At 38.7% G+C, this 18,697-nt stretch overlaps 1 protein-coding gene across 1 annotated transcript; it reads left to right on the forward strand.

Annotated features, from left to right (window-relative positions):
- Positions 1–123: 123 nt before the first annotated feature.
- On the forward strand, positions 124–18,618 carry synpo2a (synaptopodin 2a). The gene is made up of 4 exons (XM_016245965.1): positions 124–241; positions 10,854–11,005; positions 11,538–12,256; positions 13,733–18,618. Exons 1-4 carry the CDS (start codon positions 134–136, stop codon positions 17,503–17,505), a joined length of 4,752 nt encoding a protein of 1,583 aa, XP_016101451.1. The 5' UTR covers positions 124–133; the 3' UTR covers positions 17,506–18,618.
- The last annotated feature ends 79 nt before the right edge of the window (positions 18,619–18,697 follow it).

An 18,697-nucleotide genomic window follows, 5' to 3' on the forward strand; every position in this document is an offset into this window, starting at 1 on the left:
GATGGTCTCTGAAGAATGACGCCGAAAAGAGGGCCGGACTCCAGCTGTTGTGGCTTTACACCCACCGAAGGCAGCCTCAGATATCGCAGAAGAAGCTTGACTTCTCTCAGACTGGAGGGACAGCCACAGGAGGATGGGCACGGGCGAGTTTGCGTGTGTGACGCTGTGTGGCGGTGCGCCCTGGGGATTCAGACTCAGCCAGAGCGCTCAAGACCCTCAACATCCAATCCAGCTGCTCGAGGTGAGACCACTGATGAAGATTCAACAATAACGCAGTTTATAGTACCTGGTGACGAGGATGAATATCCATTGCTTTCTGTTCTTTCATTACGGCTCTTTCTAAAATTAGTTTTATTGTTTGAGTTTTATAACGAAACACACAAACGCACTTTCAAAGGACCCTGCTGGTTTTCTGGTCTTTAGGCACTTTTTTTAGCTGGTCAAACTAGGATGCCAACTGGTTTATCAGATAAACACCAGCTTGGATCAGATTCAAACAGGAACTCATCTTAGGCTGGCTTAAGCAGCCCATTTCAAGTTTTCTTGAGTTTGTTACGTGTAGGCATCTTGAAAGTTTTGTTCTTAGACAAAGGTGGGTTTAATGTTCATTTGAGTTTACATGTGCATGATAATTGTAACCACAAAGCTGAGCCTATATTGTCAAAACTTGAGGTTTTTTATAAATGTAGTTCTCTTATACAGTTAAATAACGATGGTTAACTGTCTGTGCTGGACACTTGGGCAATGTTGTAAATGAACGTTGAGTTGGATTCTTGCATGATGACAACATGTCTTAGTGGCCACCCGCGGAGTTCAGATTGGCCTGTTGTTTTAGACAAAGGTGGGTTTAATGTTCATTTGAGTTTACATGTGCATGATAATTGTAACCACAAAGCTGAGCCTATATTGTCAAAACTTGAGTTTTTTTTATAAATGTAGTTCTCTTATACAGTTAAATAACGATGGTTAACTGTCTGTGCTGGACACTTGGGCAATGTTGTAAATGAACGTTGAGTTGGATTCTTGCATGATGACAACATGTCTTAGTGGCCACCCGCGGAGTTCAGATTGGCCTGTTGTTTTGATAAATGTTCACTGGCAAAGTTGTTTTTCTTTGGCTGAATTTTACAGGCAGATCTGTGCTGCGCAGGCTCTGCTCGAGCAAGGGTCCTTATATGGTCACAGCAAAGCTAACAAAGTTTGTTGGCCAAGTTCAGGCGATCTGTCATCACTAGATATCAAGAAGAATCTAAACTGTTAGTTTCCAGCGGCTGGAATTATTAGTTGATCTTTAACTGTAAAGGAAACACTGATTTAGGGATAACGTGAGAATTACTAAAACGTCTTATATCAGCAAGTTTTGCGAGTGTCAGCTCAGAACATGTGCATATTTTGAATGCTTGAAGTTGTATTCATAATGATTTATATGGAAATAATCAGCACCCCCGTCAACACAGTCTCTGACCCCATGAGACATGTGTTTATACTTAAATGCTTTGTTTATGTAACAGCTTAACACGTTTAAAAGCTCTTCATGGCTATGAAATATGGTATTTAAAAAGAGGGTAAAATGTTTAAGCAATATAGCGCTAGCAGGAGTGCTGTTGTACTGAATATTAGCATGTCTGCGATTCAGAATTTAGTGGGAGTTTTCCATATCTGTTTCTATGCTCAGTGGTAAATGGAATCGCTTGCAGAAAGAGAGTTTTAAAAACCCACACTGTTTTCACTATGCTCAGTTACTCACACTGAACAATTTAGGCCTAATATTTAAGATTATGCATTTTAATTGCATATTGAATTTCCATTCATTTGGATTACACGGTTTTAACCAACATACTAATATACTTAAAGGGATATTTCACCCAAAAATGAACATTCTGTCATCATTTACTCATCCTCATCCTCAAGCTGCTGAACACAAGAGAAGATATTTTGACGAATGTTGGTGGAAGTCAATGGCTACCGTCATTTGTTTGGTTTAGAACAAGCGGAGGCTGAGTAAATAATGACAGAATTTTCATATCATAGAATTTTCTTTTCAAAATCTCGTACAATTTTTCTTGGTCCACAGCTAGCCATTTTTAAACCATGTTCTTACTTTTTAAATGATTCAATCTAATTGTTTCACAATTAACAGATTTGTGCTGATTCTATAGAATTTGACGAATTATTTTTAAATAAAAAAAAAAAAAAAAAAAAAAAAAAAAAAATGTTGTTGTTGTTGTATTATTTTATGTATTTCATTATTTATTTTTTTATTTTTTTGCCTGGAACATTAACATTACAAATGCTATTTTATTAAATATCATTGGAAAGCCACACAGATTAAAGGACCATAACTTACAATGAAAATAATAATAACATTAATAATAATAAATTGGTGCAGGATTTTGAAACCATTTTCACTCAGAAATTGCTAGTAAACGTCACAGGAAGCTACAAAGAAACTGCACTTAACACATTGTATTAAACATGAAAATTTCAAGAAGGAAATGGTATTTTCTTGTAAAACATGCTATCATGATATCATGAAAACATAAGCTTTGTTTTATTTACAACTTTTTAAAAAATGACAGTACCTCTTCACATAAAATATGAATAGATTTGTTCAGGTTGCTTCTACGTGTAACTGATGTAACTAATAATAGGCAGCATACCAAAAGTAATGCTCAAATATGTATGGTAAGTACTAGTCAGTGGAACTGACCAACAAATCAACAATAACAGACTAGACGTGAGTCTGAAGTCACCTGGTGGGCATATTGCATGAAATATGTGTTCCTGGTCAGTGTACAGGTAGTTAAGCAATCATGTCATTCTCAGCTGAAAAACTCATTTATTTGTTGCTCCATAAAGTATTATTCACAAAATATAGTCATATTTTACAATTCCGTAAAACTTGAATTGCCATTAGTAAGGTTTCAGTCCTTATAATGGCTTATAGACTTTAGCATTGGCAAACTCCTAATTGGCAAACTTTGACTTTTTGTAATAATATTACAGTGCACTAAAGTTGAACCCTCATAAAACTATAACCAGCAAAGTAAGCTTCTGTTTTTGGTGTCATTATAATTTTAAAAGTCTGCCTTTAAAATACAACACTATTGGAGTAATGCAGAGCCTTGACTCATAAATCTAAGACTTTCATCTGGCTGTTTTTTATATATATATATATATATCAGGACTGCATAATTGAACAAGAAGCATACATGCTGCTAAGTAACTTCTAAACAGATGCACTCTAAAATTCACTCTGGATGGATAAAGATCTGTTGGTGTTTGTGTATATTTTATTTTCATCTAATTTGATTAATATGGTCCTTGTTTTAATAAATCCTGCTCATCTATCACATCACTTCCCCATCAATCATTCCAGTGTAGCTGTCAGGATGTCATCCAGTGAGTTTCAGAAAAACTGATATTCCACTGTTGACCAGCAGGGGACGTACAGTATAACCGCTTCAGAAAAATACTGTGATTTATCTTTTCTTGTAACAGCAGAATTATAAATAACGAGTATTATTTTCATTACCATTAAAGGAATAGTTTGATCAAAACTAAAAATTTGCTGAAAATTTACTCACCCTCAGGTAATCCAAGACGTAGATGATTTTCTTTCTTCATCAGATTTGGAGAAATGTATCTTTCCATCACTTGCTCACCAATGGATGCTCTGCAGTGAATGGGTGCCGTCAGAATGAGAGTCCGAAACAGCTGATAAAACATCATAGTAATCCACAAGTAATCCACACCACTCCAGTCCACCAGTTAACGTCTTGTGAAGAGAAAAGCTGCATGTTTACAAGAAACAAATCCATCATTAAGACGTTTTTAACTTAAAACGGTTGCTTCTGACTAACAGTCCATAATCCATAATGATGCTTCCTCTAGTGAAAAAGTCCATCTCCTGTTGTCCTCTCAAATCAAAATCCGCCCACATATTTGTGTAGAAGTGTTTTTTATTTTATATTTTTTCACTTGTGAACGGTGCTTGATCTGTGCATATTTCTGATTCAGCTAGATGAGGTTTTTTTTTTTTTACTGGAGTAATATGGACTCCTGTTTTAACCAGAAGACATGGTTTGAAGCTAAAAACATCTTAATGATAAAGTGATTTCTTATACATACAGCTTTTTACATCACATGACATTAACTTGTGAACTGGAGTGATGTCGATTACTTGTGGATTACTGTGTTGTTTTTATCAGCTTTTTGGACTCTCATTCTGACGGCACCCATTCACTGCAGAGCATCCGTTGGTGAGCAAGTGATGGAATGCTACATTTCTCCATCTTGGATGGCCTGAGGGTGAGCAAATTTTCTGCAAATGTTTATTTTTAGGTGAACTATTTCGTTAGTAATAACCTAATTAATAGTAATCCAATATTATACATAATAACGCAATATTAATCCTGATAGCAATGTTTGTTAGTTTTTTCCTGTTAGAGTGCTGAGATCATTTTCTGTTAGATCTGTATAGTTTCTGACTTGACGCTTACATGAGACATATGCAAGCTCACACTTTTAGCTGAGCGGTCGAATATTTGCCTGTGCTGTCATGAGAGAGATACGTGCTTCCATCTTCGTGGAGTGACCCCGTGCTCCTCTAAGTCATCTAGAAGACATAACTTTTACCTGACTCAACTAAGAGCAAACTCGGCAGAGAAACATGCCTTAAAAACTAACATGACATGAAGCTGAGAAATACTGTTCATGATGAATATCTGTTCAGTGCGATACATAATGGAGGTCATGGTGTTCAGTACTTATAATTATTATGGAAATAATATACTTTAAAAAAATTGCATGTTCCAATTAAATGAAATTAAATTATCCAATTTTAATTAAATGTAAATGTATTATGGTTTAAGTGTATATTAATTTCAATTAAATGAACTTTTGAGTGCTTTTACCCACTTAAGTAGAACTTAAGTGCATCTTTATATGTAATTTCATTTGAGTTCTATTGCGATTGGATTGCCGAATGTACTGACAAGCATTTATGGTAAATTAAAATGACTTTAATCTCATTTCTATGAGAACTTGTATGTTATTTATTTAAATGTATTTGCAATTTATAATGATGTTTAGTACATTTAACATACTTTATCTTTACATGTGCTTTAGTATGTTAGTAAACACATAAAAGTGTACTTCTTTAAAGCACAACAGAAGGTTATTAAGAAAATCTATTTTTTAAAATGTACCTTAAAAAAACTTTTTAAAAGTCTACAAGTGTGTCAAGAAACAGTCATAAAATGTCTTTCTTGAAGTGCACTTAAGTGGCCTTTTGTTTAAGTAATATTACATTATCTGCAAATACAGATTAAAAAAAAATATGTACTATTAAGATTTTAAATACACTGCGAGTGCACATTTAGTGCTAAAAAGCACATTGCTTTTTCACAAGGATATTATGCATTCATGTATGTTATGTTTATATTTCATTCTCATATATACTGTGCATTTATAGTTGTAAAAGTCTTTAGGTTGCTAATGGTCTGCTTTTTTATTCTGCCGTACAGTTAGAGCACACCATGGATCTTTTGGCTTATACAAAGGGCCCAATGTGAGTTCCTTAAAAGTACAGATTGCTACAGTCTCCTTTGAACATGCACGTACAAAAACATTTTCATAATGAACCGTTAGATCGATGGAAGGCGTCCAGCAATCTGTAGTAAGGAGTTATGCTTAACCTTAAGTCATTTAGCTATCAACATTACAGCTGGATTCACTGCTGTGTGCTGCGGTAAACTGCTACCCAACTCTCATATGAAAGTCCACCATTTACAGCTAATCTATATTCAACAATGGGAATCTGACAGTCTTTAGACCACCATGGTTCATTTTACCTGAAATGTCTTTTGGAAACAGTGAGAGATAATTGCTTTAAGCTGTAGGAGGCAGAAGTAGCCGAGAGAACTTTCCAGCACGCTGCATTTACTACATATTTTGGTTATGGGAACAAAACTAATTGTGCTTTTGACTTTCTCTTCCAAAATGTTACATTTAAAATGCACTTTTTCGTGCCAAATAATGTTTGATCATAATGTCCAAGAAACAAATGCCCTATAATGCAATCAGCCTTGCTTTCAAACAAAAGAAAATCAAAGTGTTGAATAACGCATGCTTATGGCTTCTTTGAAGCAACATTTATTTTTCAAGCTTTACACGCTCACCCTTTTCACTTGCATGAACTGACTAATTAAATAACATTTTGGCTCTTTAAGCACATTTTACTCTTTTAGTACAGTATGTATTGCAACTGTATAAGCACAGTGTTTGCAATGTTAATAAAATGTATTGTGTTGATAACAAAGGATTTCCTCACATTGTAAATCTCCTAATGCTAAAAAAAAAAAAAGCCAGATGACCTAAAATGTGTTTCATGTTCCTTGTAAAGCATGTAAAACATGTAGTGCACTTCATGCCTTCAGTGTATTTAAAAAACTGCACTTGCAGATAATACAATATTAATTAAATAAAATGTCACTTAAACAACTACTGTTTCTTAAAAGTGCGCTTTGTAATAATGCCTACCTTGATCTTTTCTTGATCTTGACATTTGTGTTAATCCTTAAAGAAGTGCACTTATTTTGATGTGTTGACTAACATAATAAAAAAGCACATGCAATTTTATATTATATGCAGTTAGCTGAACTTTTGTTTTTTTGTCCCTCTCAAAGGGATAGTTCATCCAAAAATGAAAGTTTTGTCATTATTTACTTTTTTCTGTAGAGCACAGATATTTTGATAAATGAAGATATTTACAGAAGATATTTTGAAAAATGTGTGTAATCAAACAGTTTCTGGTTCCAATTGACTTTCATAATATTTAAATTTTCCATACTATAAGTCAATAGCTACTAGCAACATTTTGGTTACCAACACTCTTTAAAATATTGTCTTGTGTGTGTGTGTGTGTGTGTGTCTGTGTCTGTGTGTGTGTGTGTGTGTGTGTGTGTGTGTGTGTGTGTGTGTGTGTGTGTGTGTGTGTGTGTGTTTTGAAGAACACTACAAGTGCACATTTAACACATTTATGCAAACTGTTTCGTACAGAAGACCAACTGCACATTTGTACTTTTTACAGTGTATTCTCATAAACAATTAGATCTATAGCATTTATTTAGCCAAATACCATAAACGCTGGAGCTGCATTTCTGCTGTGTCCTTACATAAAGTAAAATGTATACTCTGTGTTTAAATGATGTATGCCTTTTTTTTATCTGCTACATGTAGTGTTGTTATTCATTTATGCACTGTTAAAAGCAGCAGCTGGAATTCTGTAAGGTATTCAAACTTCATCCGAAATTGGAGAAAACATCAAAGAGTGAATATTACAATATTCAAAATAAAATGTCCTGTTAATTGTCACCCCTAAAGTTTAAATCAGATGTACTGTGGTCACAAGTACGAATGCTAGATGGTTTTTTCCCCTCCTTTTTTGGATGAGGTTTGTGTTCAAATCTGCCGGCTCTTGTCCATCTGAGCAGCGATTATATATGCTCTGTCCCTCTGAAAAGCCCTTATACGGTGACCAGAGCTCTTCCATCTCCTCTACAGCTTCATAACAATCCCACAGCTCCATGGTTTTATTCAATTAAAGAACCTTCACCTTTAAACTGGGCATCATGCCAGTGGCTTTATAAGGCTTGGTTAAGGATTGTTAATGTGCAACATAATAGTTTGAGGAGCCGTATTTAGGCCAGATTGATAATGAGTTTAAATAGGAAATATCAGCACGTGCTGTTTACAATATTTACACCATAATGTGTTGTAAAGCTGCAGACGCCCAGCTGTGTGTTCATGAAAAATGTTCTCCTCTTTGGCAGTGCTGTGCAGTTTGGACATATATTTGTAGGTGTACAGTTTTATCTAAATATTTAGTAAGAGAAGAGAAGCCACTGGAGACAGAAACTTTCTGCAGATCATTTGTGAGTGTCAGATATTTTAGTTTGTAGTTTATTTTTCATCTAAGAATAACATTAATGTATTTGAATGGGGTGTCTATTATTGACTGCACACTGCCCCATAGTGGTAATTAATGGGAACTATATTGTCCTCTAAAGACTCTTTATGGAGCTGGCCTTGCAAATATCTAATATTTGTGTGTGTGTGTGTGTGTGTGTGTGTGTGTGTGTGTGTGTGTGTGTGTGTGTGTGTGTGTGTGTGTGTGTGTGTGTTGCTGTCGCTCGTGGCTCAGTTTGTACTAACTTACTAAATGACATCTGTAAATAACACGACCTCAAAATAAAGAACAAGTGTGCGCTTCTATGAGATGTGTGAACTGCATTTAGTCTTTCACTCTCTCGCTCACACTTTTTCATCATCTCCCCCACATTCTCTCACGTCCTAGTTTGCCTAAAAAGGGCATATTATACTGATGTGTGTGTGTTTCTCCACTTCCTGTCAGAGACAGGAAGTCACTGAGTCAGTGTGTGTGTGTGTGTGTGTGTGCGATGCGTGTACCTGTTTTTGTATTCTGGTGGGGACTTAAACCTGAACACACACACAGTCTCATGGGGACTCATGTCATGGTGGGGACCTAAATTGAGGTCCCCATGGGTAAACAAGCTAATAAATCACACAGAATTAAGTTTTTTGAAAATCTAAAAATGCAGAAAGTTTCCTGTGAGGGGTAGGTTTAGGTGTAGGGTTGGTGTAGGGCAATAGAATATACGGTCTGTACAGTAGAAAAATCATTACACCTATGGAGAGCCCCACAAGGATGGCAAACCAGACGTGTGTGTCTGTGTGTGTGTGTGTGTGTGTGTGTGTGTGTGTGTGTGTGTGTGTTTTTGTGTGTGTAAATAAACTTTAAGTTACACCTCAAATGGTAAGGAAATTTACATTGATGTTAAATATATCAATAGAGAGCTTACATACGCATGCTGTTGACTGACAGTACTTGGATCCTGGGCATCAGTAAACAGATAGCAATATTACAACAATGTTAGCTTTTGTTAACCTCCAGGGGTCGATGGAGACACCAACTGTCTTGGATCCAAGAACTGTCAGTCAACAGCATGCGTATAAGCTATATATGCTATTTAACATCAATGTAAATTTGCTTACCATTTGAGGTGTAACAAAGTTTATTTACATGATAAAATTTGTCAAATATATCCCTTTTCCCAGAATTTTCCATTGTCAAACAGTAGTTTTCTGCAATTCCAGTTATGTGGGATTCAGATGAACAAAGAGCTTATGAATAATCATAATTGTTGGTTGGAATATGATTTCATGCACTAGAAAAGCAAATTCTCCTAGAGATTTAGGAGAGGGGCTGTGACCAAATTTCTGGACCGAATTGAGCTTACTGTCGCCAGGTATCGATCACAGTAAATGCAGTTAATGCCAAACTAATTCAACTAAATCAAAAAGTAATTGTATATTTTATGTTTCTTTAGAAAAACAATTTGTGAAAATCCATGAAAAACATATTACCCCACATTTTTGAAATGCACAGAGTACACATTATCTGCAACAGAAAATCATCATTGTACTGTGTTTCGGTCAGCCTTTTCGGTTGTCAACACAAATGAAACATGCAAATGTGTTATTTTCCATCTGGCTTGAGCAGCTGTGTGTACATGAGCTGTGATACTGAGGAACTAATCTCACAATTCCTGATTGAAATTGCTCCAGTTTAAGTTATGACCTCAGAAGGCATGGGATGACATCCGTAATTTCATGATCTCTGGTGATTTATCTAAGAAGTTTATTTTAGGTGGAGATATTTATCACTGGCAGATTTGCTCTCATAATACTGCCATTATACTTGGGAGTGGCTTGTAATGAAGTTGTCCAAATAAACAAGGTCATCTGAGGACTGAATTATTCTTTGTTACTTTTTTTCATGAATCCTCCATTAAGACACTTTAAAGATTTCATCTGCAGTTCGATATAGATTTCCAGTTCGCTTGCTAGCTAGTATCTTGTGTTACTGCATAAAATTTTCAATAATACCATGTGCTAAATCAAGCAGAGAGACTCTACAATTACACGGCAATCTTAAACGAACAATCGCTCTGCTTTATGACTTGACCTTATAGCAGAGTTGATTTGTGATGACCTCAAAGTTACAGATGGCTGATATTAAATCTTATGTTGAAGTGTCTCTGCTTCTCTTTGCGAGGCTAATGGCTGTTTAGTCGTTTGACATGCAGCTGTTGTGATGCGTAAATTAGAGACACTTGGTCTAAATTAAGATGCACTGTCTATGAAACAAGGATGGGCTTATAGTTCTTTTTTCATCCATGTACAGAATAATATACATGTTCACACTGTGTTTTACAAAAAAGTATTGATTTTTTAGTGTAAATGCTTTTGCCTTTCTTTTTCTGAGAAAGTATTAATTTATTATCAAATGTATTGTCCTCTTTTCAGTAATCTGTATTAAAGGGATGGTTCACCAAAAAATTTAAATTCTGTCATAATTTATTCACCCTCATGTTGCTCCAAACCTACATGAGTTTGTTTCTTCCGTTGAACATAAAATAGGATATTTTGAAGAATGTTGGGAGACAAACAGTTGCTGGTAGCCATTGACTTCCACAGTATATAAAAACACTGGAAGTGAGTTTTTTTTATTTTTTTAAGAGTCAATTGAGCTTTTCTAGTGTATGAAATCATATTCCACCCAACAATTATGATTATTCATAAGCTCTTTGTATATGATTGTGGGTGCATTTTTAGGGTGAACTGTCCCTTAAGCTACTATGATACTTTTACGGAAAGCACTTTTTGTATACATTGCAATGTCTACCCTTACTTTTATGTTCAATGATGTCTTTTTAAATTGCTCAAATTACCCTTTAATGAATGCATGATTATTATCTATCTTATAGATAGAGGACGGTAGTCCCGCTGCTGTAGCTGGATTGTGTGAGAATGATGAGCTGGTGTCACTGAATGGAAAGCCTTGCTCAAACCTCAGTCTCTCAGACGCTATTGATCTCATTGAGGCCTCAGCTGACTGTCTACAGCTGCTTGTCAAAAGGTATTTTATTGCTTGGACAAATGTTCTTTGGTGCACTCTGGTTGCATGTTTACCTTCAATGCATTACATCGTTGATTTGTGCAATAAGGTTTTTTAGGCAAAAATGATATGGCTTTTTCATTTCATATTGGAAGTGTTAAAGGTTATCTTCCTCTTCTGTCACTCATTCTAGACCAGATGCGACATATTGTGATGCATGCATTAAACTGTACAGTTATTTGCATTTTTATAGTATAGTTCATGAAATGTCTTGTTTATGCCTGTCTTGACCTTTGAAATACTAAACACGTACTAAATCACCCACTGTGCAATCAAAAACAGAATCTCTTACCAAGATTCATTTAGATTAATAAGGCATTAATATGTGATTCACAGAAAAATAAAATGGTCAAATAGTGATTCTCCCAATGGTAACTGAAAACTTAGGTAGTTTTCTCATTTCCGATAAATGATTTGCTTGGTGAAGTCTTGGTGTTAAAATGGACGGATTAACTGCAGATAATGTGATTTTACCATGATCTCCTCCCTCTAGATGCTGTAGTCCACCTCAAGAGAGCTTTGAAATGGTTAGTACCACTTTTCGGATCCCTTCTCCATCCGGGCCTCACGAGCCACAGAACCTATACACCTCTGAGTCCCAGGATGAAGCATATTATGGGGAGACAGACAGTGATGGAGAGTGTCCAGCGAGGACTCGATTGGTTCGGACCCAAGTTCAAATACCTGCTTCTAGGAATAATAGTAGAGGCACCAATGCCCAGGGTGGTGGAGACACCAGTTTGGATGTAACCCCAGGATCTGTGGTTGAATTGCAGCTCTCGCTCTCCAAGACCACCCTGGAGGAGCCATACTGTACTGCATTAGGCAGTGCTTGTGGAGTTGTGGGAGACATCCATCAAAGAAAGACGGATGAGAGCGTCAACTATACCACCACCTCATTTATTCCAGGTAACCCCCTCTACATACCCCGTCGAGACCGGCAACCACTTGGTCAGTGGGGTGTGTTGGTTAGCAAACCCCCTGCTTTGACAGGACAGGTGGAGGTGACAGTGCAGCAGTTATCTGGAAGCAGTTTAGGAAAGGAGGGGGTAGAGGCCAGTGAACGGTTGGATTCTGGTGGGGAAGAAGGAGGGCACACTGAAGAAGCTCCCACCTCCTCATCTGTGTCCTTTGGACTTCCCTCAGAGGAGTGGGACTCCGAATCGGAGAGGGAGGTCAACAAGCCCAACAAGCACCGGGCAAGGCACTCCAGTAAGTAACATCTGATTTTCAGTGTTTCTTCTTATAGTGTGATATAGTATCTGTTTTCAAGAATAGCAATCATTTCTTATTTTAAAAGCTTAGGTTATAGATATAGCATCAGTGAACTGACAGAGTCAGCTGTGGATTGCTTGCGCTTCTAATTTCTAAAGTTATAGTTTAAAAAATGTTCAGCGCAATTCATGTCCAGTTTGTATGGTTCTTTTTAACCCCTGTTTATTGTCACGTATTGCGTTACTGTATTATGATCTGTATTATGTATGCTTTTAATGATTTGTGAGCAAAAGCATGAATAAGTGTTTAAGTAATACTTTTAATATCAAATGTTTGTTATGGATTTTAGATAGATAGATAGATAGATAGATAGATAGATAGATAGATAGATAGATTTAAAAAAACATAGCTATGATTCACAGTAGCAGTAATGGGTGGGGGCTCGCAGGGTGACATGACTGGTAGTTAAGAATAAAACATGGGCATGCTAATGATGCTTGCAGAAGTGCCATGCATTTGACAGACATCAGCATGTGTGACTCTGGCTTGTTACCCGATCCTTTAAAATTGGCCATCTTAGCAGCACTGAAAAGGAAGGAGCACTCATCTATGGTTATCTCCACCTTGAGGTTGTAAAGACAAGAATCAGAAATGTGGCAAGTCTTTATTCTCTCTAAGTTTTAGCCAAATCTATTTTGAAAGGACTGACACAGGTGCCTGGTGGGAATATGGGGCCTTGCAGTACTTCTATGTATATTGACTGGAATAGGGTAGGGTGTTTTTTTGCAGCTTTTGGAGCTACACATATGGGCTTGTGGCTCTGCCACTAGCAAGCCCACACAGTGCCCCGGGGCTATTTTTACTCCCTCTTTTTTCTCTGCTGTGTCTGCTATTGGCTCAACCTCAGTAACGTGCTCTTGACACATTCTCAGCTGTAATTGGCTTATGTTAATGTCTGGATGTTATACATGGATCAGAGATTTAGTTAATTGGTGATGGTGTTGTCAAATCTCTGCTTTGAGAATGACTTATTGGGTCATTGGGAGTAATGTGGGTCAGGAGATCCGTGAATTCCATTTAACTCCTGTTAAACCAGGGATTCATAATTTGATTAGCAGACAAGCCATGACTCTCTTAAAAACTTTGTTGATACACATTGTCATGCATTTTTAGTTTTAGTTGACAGAATCTAAATTGCATGCAGTATATTCAGATGCATAACAAACAATTATGCATTTGGTTTAACAATAGTTAAAAATTAGCTACAGGGTTCTCAGTTAATACTTGTATTTTCCCAGTTCAAGTCCTCTCATATGAAATGACTTACTGGCTGCTCACATAACAGTGCTATTTATATGCTTCATACACAGTTCAGTGAATTAGGCCACCAGGACCAATCAACAGCCCTTCTTTTTGACCTCACCCACCTCACTCTCTACCCGTAATCTAAACTTCTCATTTTCTCATTCTTAGGGCTCCGGCGCAGTGAGAGCCTTTCAGAGAAGCAGGTGAAAGAGGCCAAGTCCAAATGCAAGCGCATTGCTCTCCTGCTGTCGGCTCCTGCCCCCAACCCTAATAACAAGGGGGTGTTGATGTTTAAGAAGCATAGACAGAGGGCCAAGAAGTATACGCTTGTAAGCTACGGTACTGGTGAGGACGAGCCAGATTATAAGGACGACGAAGACGACAAAGAGGAGCACACTGTTGAGTTCACTGTTTTAGCCACAAGTGAAACAGAAATTGACGAGGATTTCTTTACCAATGCCTCAGGCCAGAAAAGCATTGTAAGCTTTGATTGGGATACTGGATTACTTGAGATAGAGCGCAAGCTTGACAACCAGCAGGGTATGGATGCACTACCTGACACCAAGGGGAAAGGAGCCCTCATGTTTGCCCAGCGCAAACAGCGCATGGATGACATAGTAGCAGAACATGAAGAGATGAGACGTAAGGGGATACCTGTTGAAGCGGTGCAGGAGCCTGAGACACATCAAACATACCAACACATGGAGGAGCAGACTTATATGCATGCACAAGAGACCCAGAATTACATGGATGTAAATCTACACCCCAGCTTATCGGCACAAAAGCAGCAACAGCAACAACAAGATCAGGAGTACCAAGAACAGTACTATCAACAACAGCAGCAACAGCAGCAGCAGCAGCAGCAGTATCAAGAATACCAGCAGCAGCTACAATACCAGCACCAGCAACAACAATACCAACAACAGCAAGACTACGAGCAACAAAAAATGTACCAACACATGCAATCATACAATCAGCAACAACACTGCCAACAACAGCAAGTGCAACAGTATTCACATCATATGAATGGCATGTTCGATCAGCAAATGCCAAACGAAATGCAGCAGTTAGTCACAAACAGGAGTGCCCAACCATTTTCTGTTCAGAATAGACTGGCTCCTCCATTTTCCTCCTCATCAAGTGCAGACAATCAAGAACAGTTTGGGTATTCATTGGGACAAGGTGAACAGATTGCTTCCCGTGATGAGCGTATATCTGTGCCTGCTATCAAGACTGGTATCTTGCAAGATACAAGGAGGAGGAGTGCCAATAAGCCTATGTTCACTTTCAAGGAGTCTCCCAAGGTTTCACCTAATCCTGCTCTGTTGAATCTCCTTAACAGGAATGACAAGAAGGCAGGTGTTGAGTCTTGCCCAGAGGAAGATTATTTAAGTTTAGGAGCTGAAGCCTGCAACTTTCTTCAGTCTCCTAAGACGAAACACAAAATTCCACCACCGGTAGCTCCTAAACCTCACATTAACCCTGCTTCTCCCCCATGGTCTATTCAACAAGAAACTACTGACCAACCCATCCCACAGAAAAAAAACGAAAACAGTGACCCAGCCCCTGCAGAAGCTCCAGCCCTAGAGGCTGATGCTGCTTTTGCCCCCGCCCCTGAAATGGGGGCCTCAAAGTTGTCTGAAGAAAAGCCTACACTGGCCCCTGAATCCCATGATGTTTCACACTGTCCTGAACAGCTTCCTCCAGATAATGCCTGGAAACAACAAGAATCCCAAATGGAGCTGAACCAGCAACCAGAAACCTGTAATGAACCCCAGACGCAAATGAATTCTGCTCCTGTCGCACAACCTGTTACGCAGTCAGACCCATCTGTCAGATCATGGGATCCAGCTCCAACCCAAAGTCATCAGCAGATTCCAGTAAGTACTTGGGGTCCAAATGAGGTGCAATTGCAAGTCCCATCTCATAACCAGTCTCAAACACAGCCACAGTGGATGACACGGTCTCAAGGTCCTCCAGAAGTACAAGTGCCTTCTAAAACACAATCTCAGCCTTCTTGGGTAACACAGACTCAAACTTCACCCCCAACCAAACATCAACCACAGCCTCAGCACCAAATCAATTCTTGGGCACCAAGTCCAAATCAGTCAACCCCACAAGCTCCATGGTCTCAGCCGCATGAGCCGGCACAACCATCTATCAATGTCTGGCAACAAGATCAAAATCAAGCTCAGGAACATCCAGCATGGACCCAACAACAACAGTTCCAACAATCCCAGTTAATGCCACATTGGGCATCATCCCATCAGCAACAGCCACAGACTTCTTGGACTCAACCTCAGAGGCAGTCACAGCCCCAACCACCTTGGGTCTCTCAGGCCAAACAGCAAGAGCCAACACAGCCATCTGCAAATGCATGGACTCAGTCACAGAGTCCAATTCAAGCACAGCCTCCATGGGCTCAGCAGACTCAACCTCCACCTCAGCCCACAGCACCAGTGCAGCAACCCATGAATCCTTGGCCACCAGTGCCAGCCCAGTCCCAACCACATCCACAGTGGGGACAAGAACCTGCTTCTCAACATCCTCAACAAGCAATGAACTCTTGGACACCTGCACAGAATCAAATTCAGCCTCCCTGGGCTCAGCCACTCCCACCAACTCAGCCTCAGGCTCATCCTCCATGGGAACCGAAACCTCAAAAGCAGGCATCCGAGCCACCAGTGAGCCAGTGGGCACCACCACAATCTCAGTCTCAATCGGCTGTAAATGCTTGGGCACCCCAACGCCAACAGAGTTCAGTTAGCAGTATTAACCAAAATGAATCCCAGAAATTACTTCCCCAACCAATCAAGCCACGGAGTCCAACTCGGAGCTCTCAGCCCACTCCTCCACGACGAATGAACTCATATACCACTGGGACAAAGGCGCCATCTCCTGTTCCAAAAAGTAGTACTATGTACCCCTGTGGTTTTGGGTCAGCATTTGAGATGCCAGCCTTGAGAGGGAAAGGAGCTGAACTGTTCGCCAAGAGGCAATCCAGAATGGAGAAGTACATTGTGGACTCTACCACAGTGCAGAATAAGGCAAGACCATCTTCACCTTCTCCTTCTTTGCCAATTTCCTGGAAATATTCATCCAATTGCCGGGCTCCCCCGCCACTGGCATATAATCCAATTCATTCACCGTCATATCCACCAGGTGCTATCAAGCAGCCTCCCCCCTCTAGCCCTTCAACAGCAAACAAGAACAAAAACAAAGATAAGCAAAAACCTGCCCCGAAACCTCTTCATGTTCTTGATGTCATGAAGCATCAGCCCTATCAGCTGAATTCCTCCCTTTTTACCTATGGCCCAGCAGCAGAGAAACTTGCTGCAGAAAAGGAGGCAGCTGAAAAGCTTGCTGCTCAAAAAGCAGCTGAAGCCCAGGCTCAAGCTCAAGCTCAGGCCCAGGCCCAAATTCAAGCCCAAGCACTAGGTCCCCCAAATCAAAACCAGCAAATGGCATATAACCAAGGTCCTCCCCCTTATGGTTTTATGCCACAACAGGCCCAGCAACCCTATGGGATGGCTGGTCAGTCACCTATGCAAGATGGTCTTTACCACCAACCTACTTCTAATACATATCAGCCTGCTCTAAATTCTTATCAACAACATCCTCAACAGGTCCCATATCAACAAGAATACAACCCCCAACAAGCTTACCAACAGCCTTCTGTAAATCCTTACCAACAAGCACCAAGCCCTCCCTACCAACAGCCCTCCCCACCCTCTTACCAGACAGGTCCTAATCCAGTATATCAAGCTGGACCTTCACTGGCCTACCAACCAGCCCCTAATTCTTATGTTGTGCCTTCTTACCCCGTAGCAGCAAGGGCTGACTCTGCCTCAGGAGGCAGTATTATTGCTGCCCCAAAGCCCAAATTTTCAGCCAAGAAGAGTGCTGCCCAGGTGTGGAAGCCAAGCACTCCTGAAAAATAGTTATGTTATAGTGATTTTTCTCCAGTGTTTTTACCTTAGGACAACTAAGCTATGATCCAGATAATTTATGTAGAGAGCAGAAGCTTACTTCCAAACAGAAATATTGTGTAACAACCGACTTTTAAGATCTGCCAGAACAGATCAGAAGAGTGCATAGATATTTCAGAATTATATCACATGGTGTTTTTACAGAAGAATGCTCTGCCAAGTACTTTATACAAATAGTTTTATAGACATGGCCTGCTACAGGTAAGACAAGAATGTACTTAGTCAGCTTAGACTTAATTTTGGTCAAAGGGAATCATTGTTGATTGAGTTTGAGAAAAGAAACATGAATGCTTAATAATGAGGGGAATATTTGGACAGGTGAAAAAGTGATAGAAATGCATAACGGTCTGTTCTGAGGGCTACTGAGTAAATGAGTTGCAACAGAACTTAAGGATATAATCCTTAAAACCAAATCAACACTATATAATCATATTACAACACCTCAGTGGACAGACAGAAATAAATACATGAAGAGTCTTATGATAGTTGGAATATGCAAGTAAACAGTGTATGAACAACTTCTGGCAGAGCCAACAGTGCAAGGAGATACTATATAACACAGAGACAGAATGTATTAAGGTGACTATTTTATGTAGTGAAATTCAATCATCTCCCACCTTCAGAGAAAAAAAAAACATTGTTATAATTTCTAAATTGTAAGTAATGTTTCAGACTTTCTTCATAACTGAAGAAATGAATGTACTCAGTATGTGAGTTTTTTCAAGTAGGTTGAATAGTGTCAATATTTCAATGTTTAACAGCTGGTACATAGTTGGAGAGCTCTTAATTTTTACGTTTTATTAAAATATGTAGATTTTGTGTCACTTCTTGTTTATTTTTGAGGGAGAAATTTTTGTTTTCTTCAGTATTTTTCAGCAGTTCTTCTAGAAACGTCAACATCAAATAAAACAGATATAGAAAGTCAACGCGTTCATTTTTTTGTTTGATTGCTATATTCTGTTCTTTTTTTTTTTGCTCTCTTTTGTTCATTTCTTTGTGTGATGTTTTCTTCATAGAACACTATTTGTAACATGTACCACAGTGCCATTAAAATTACTGTCTTCAGTTTTGTTTGTTTGCTTTTGCATGTACTTCACTCAATTCCATCTTTACAATCATGCATTTTTTGCACCTCTCACTATTC

Source organism: Sinocyclocheilus grahami, unplaced genomic scaffold (assembly GCF_001515645.1).
Source record: "Sinocyclocheilus grahami isolate Dianchi unplaced genomic scaffold, SAMN03320097.WGS_v1.1 scaffold776.1, whole genome shotgun sequence".
Lineage (NCBI taxonomy): Eukaryota > Metazoa > Chordata > Actinopteri > Cypriniformes > Cyprinidae > Sinocyclocheilus > Sinocyclocheilus grahami.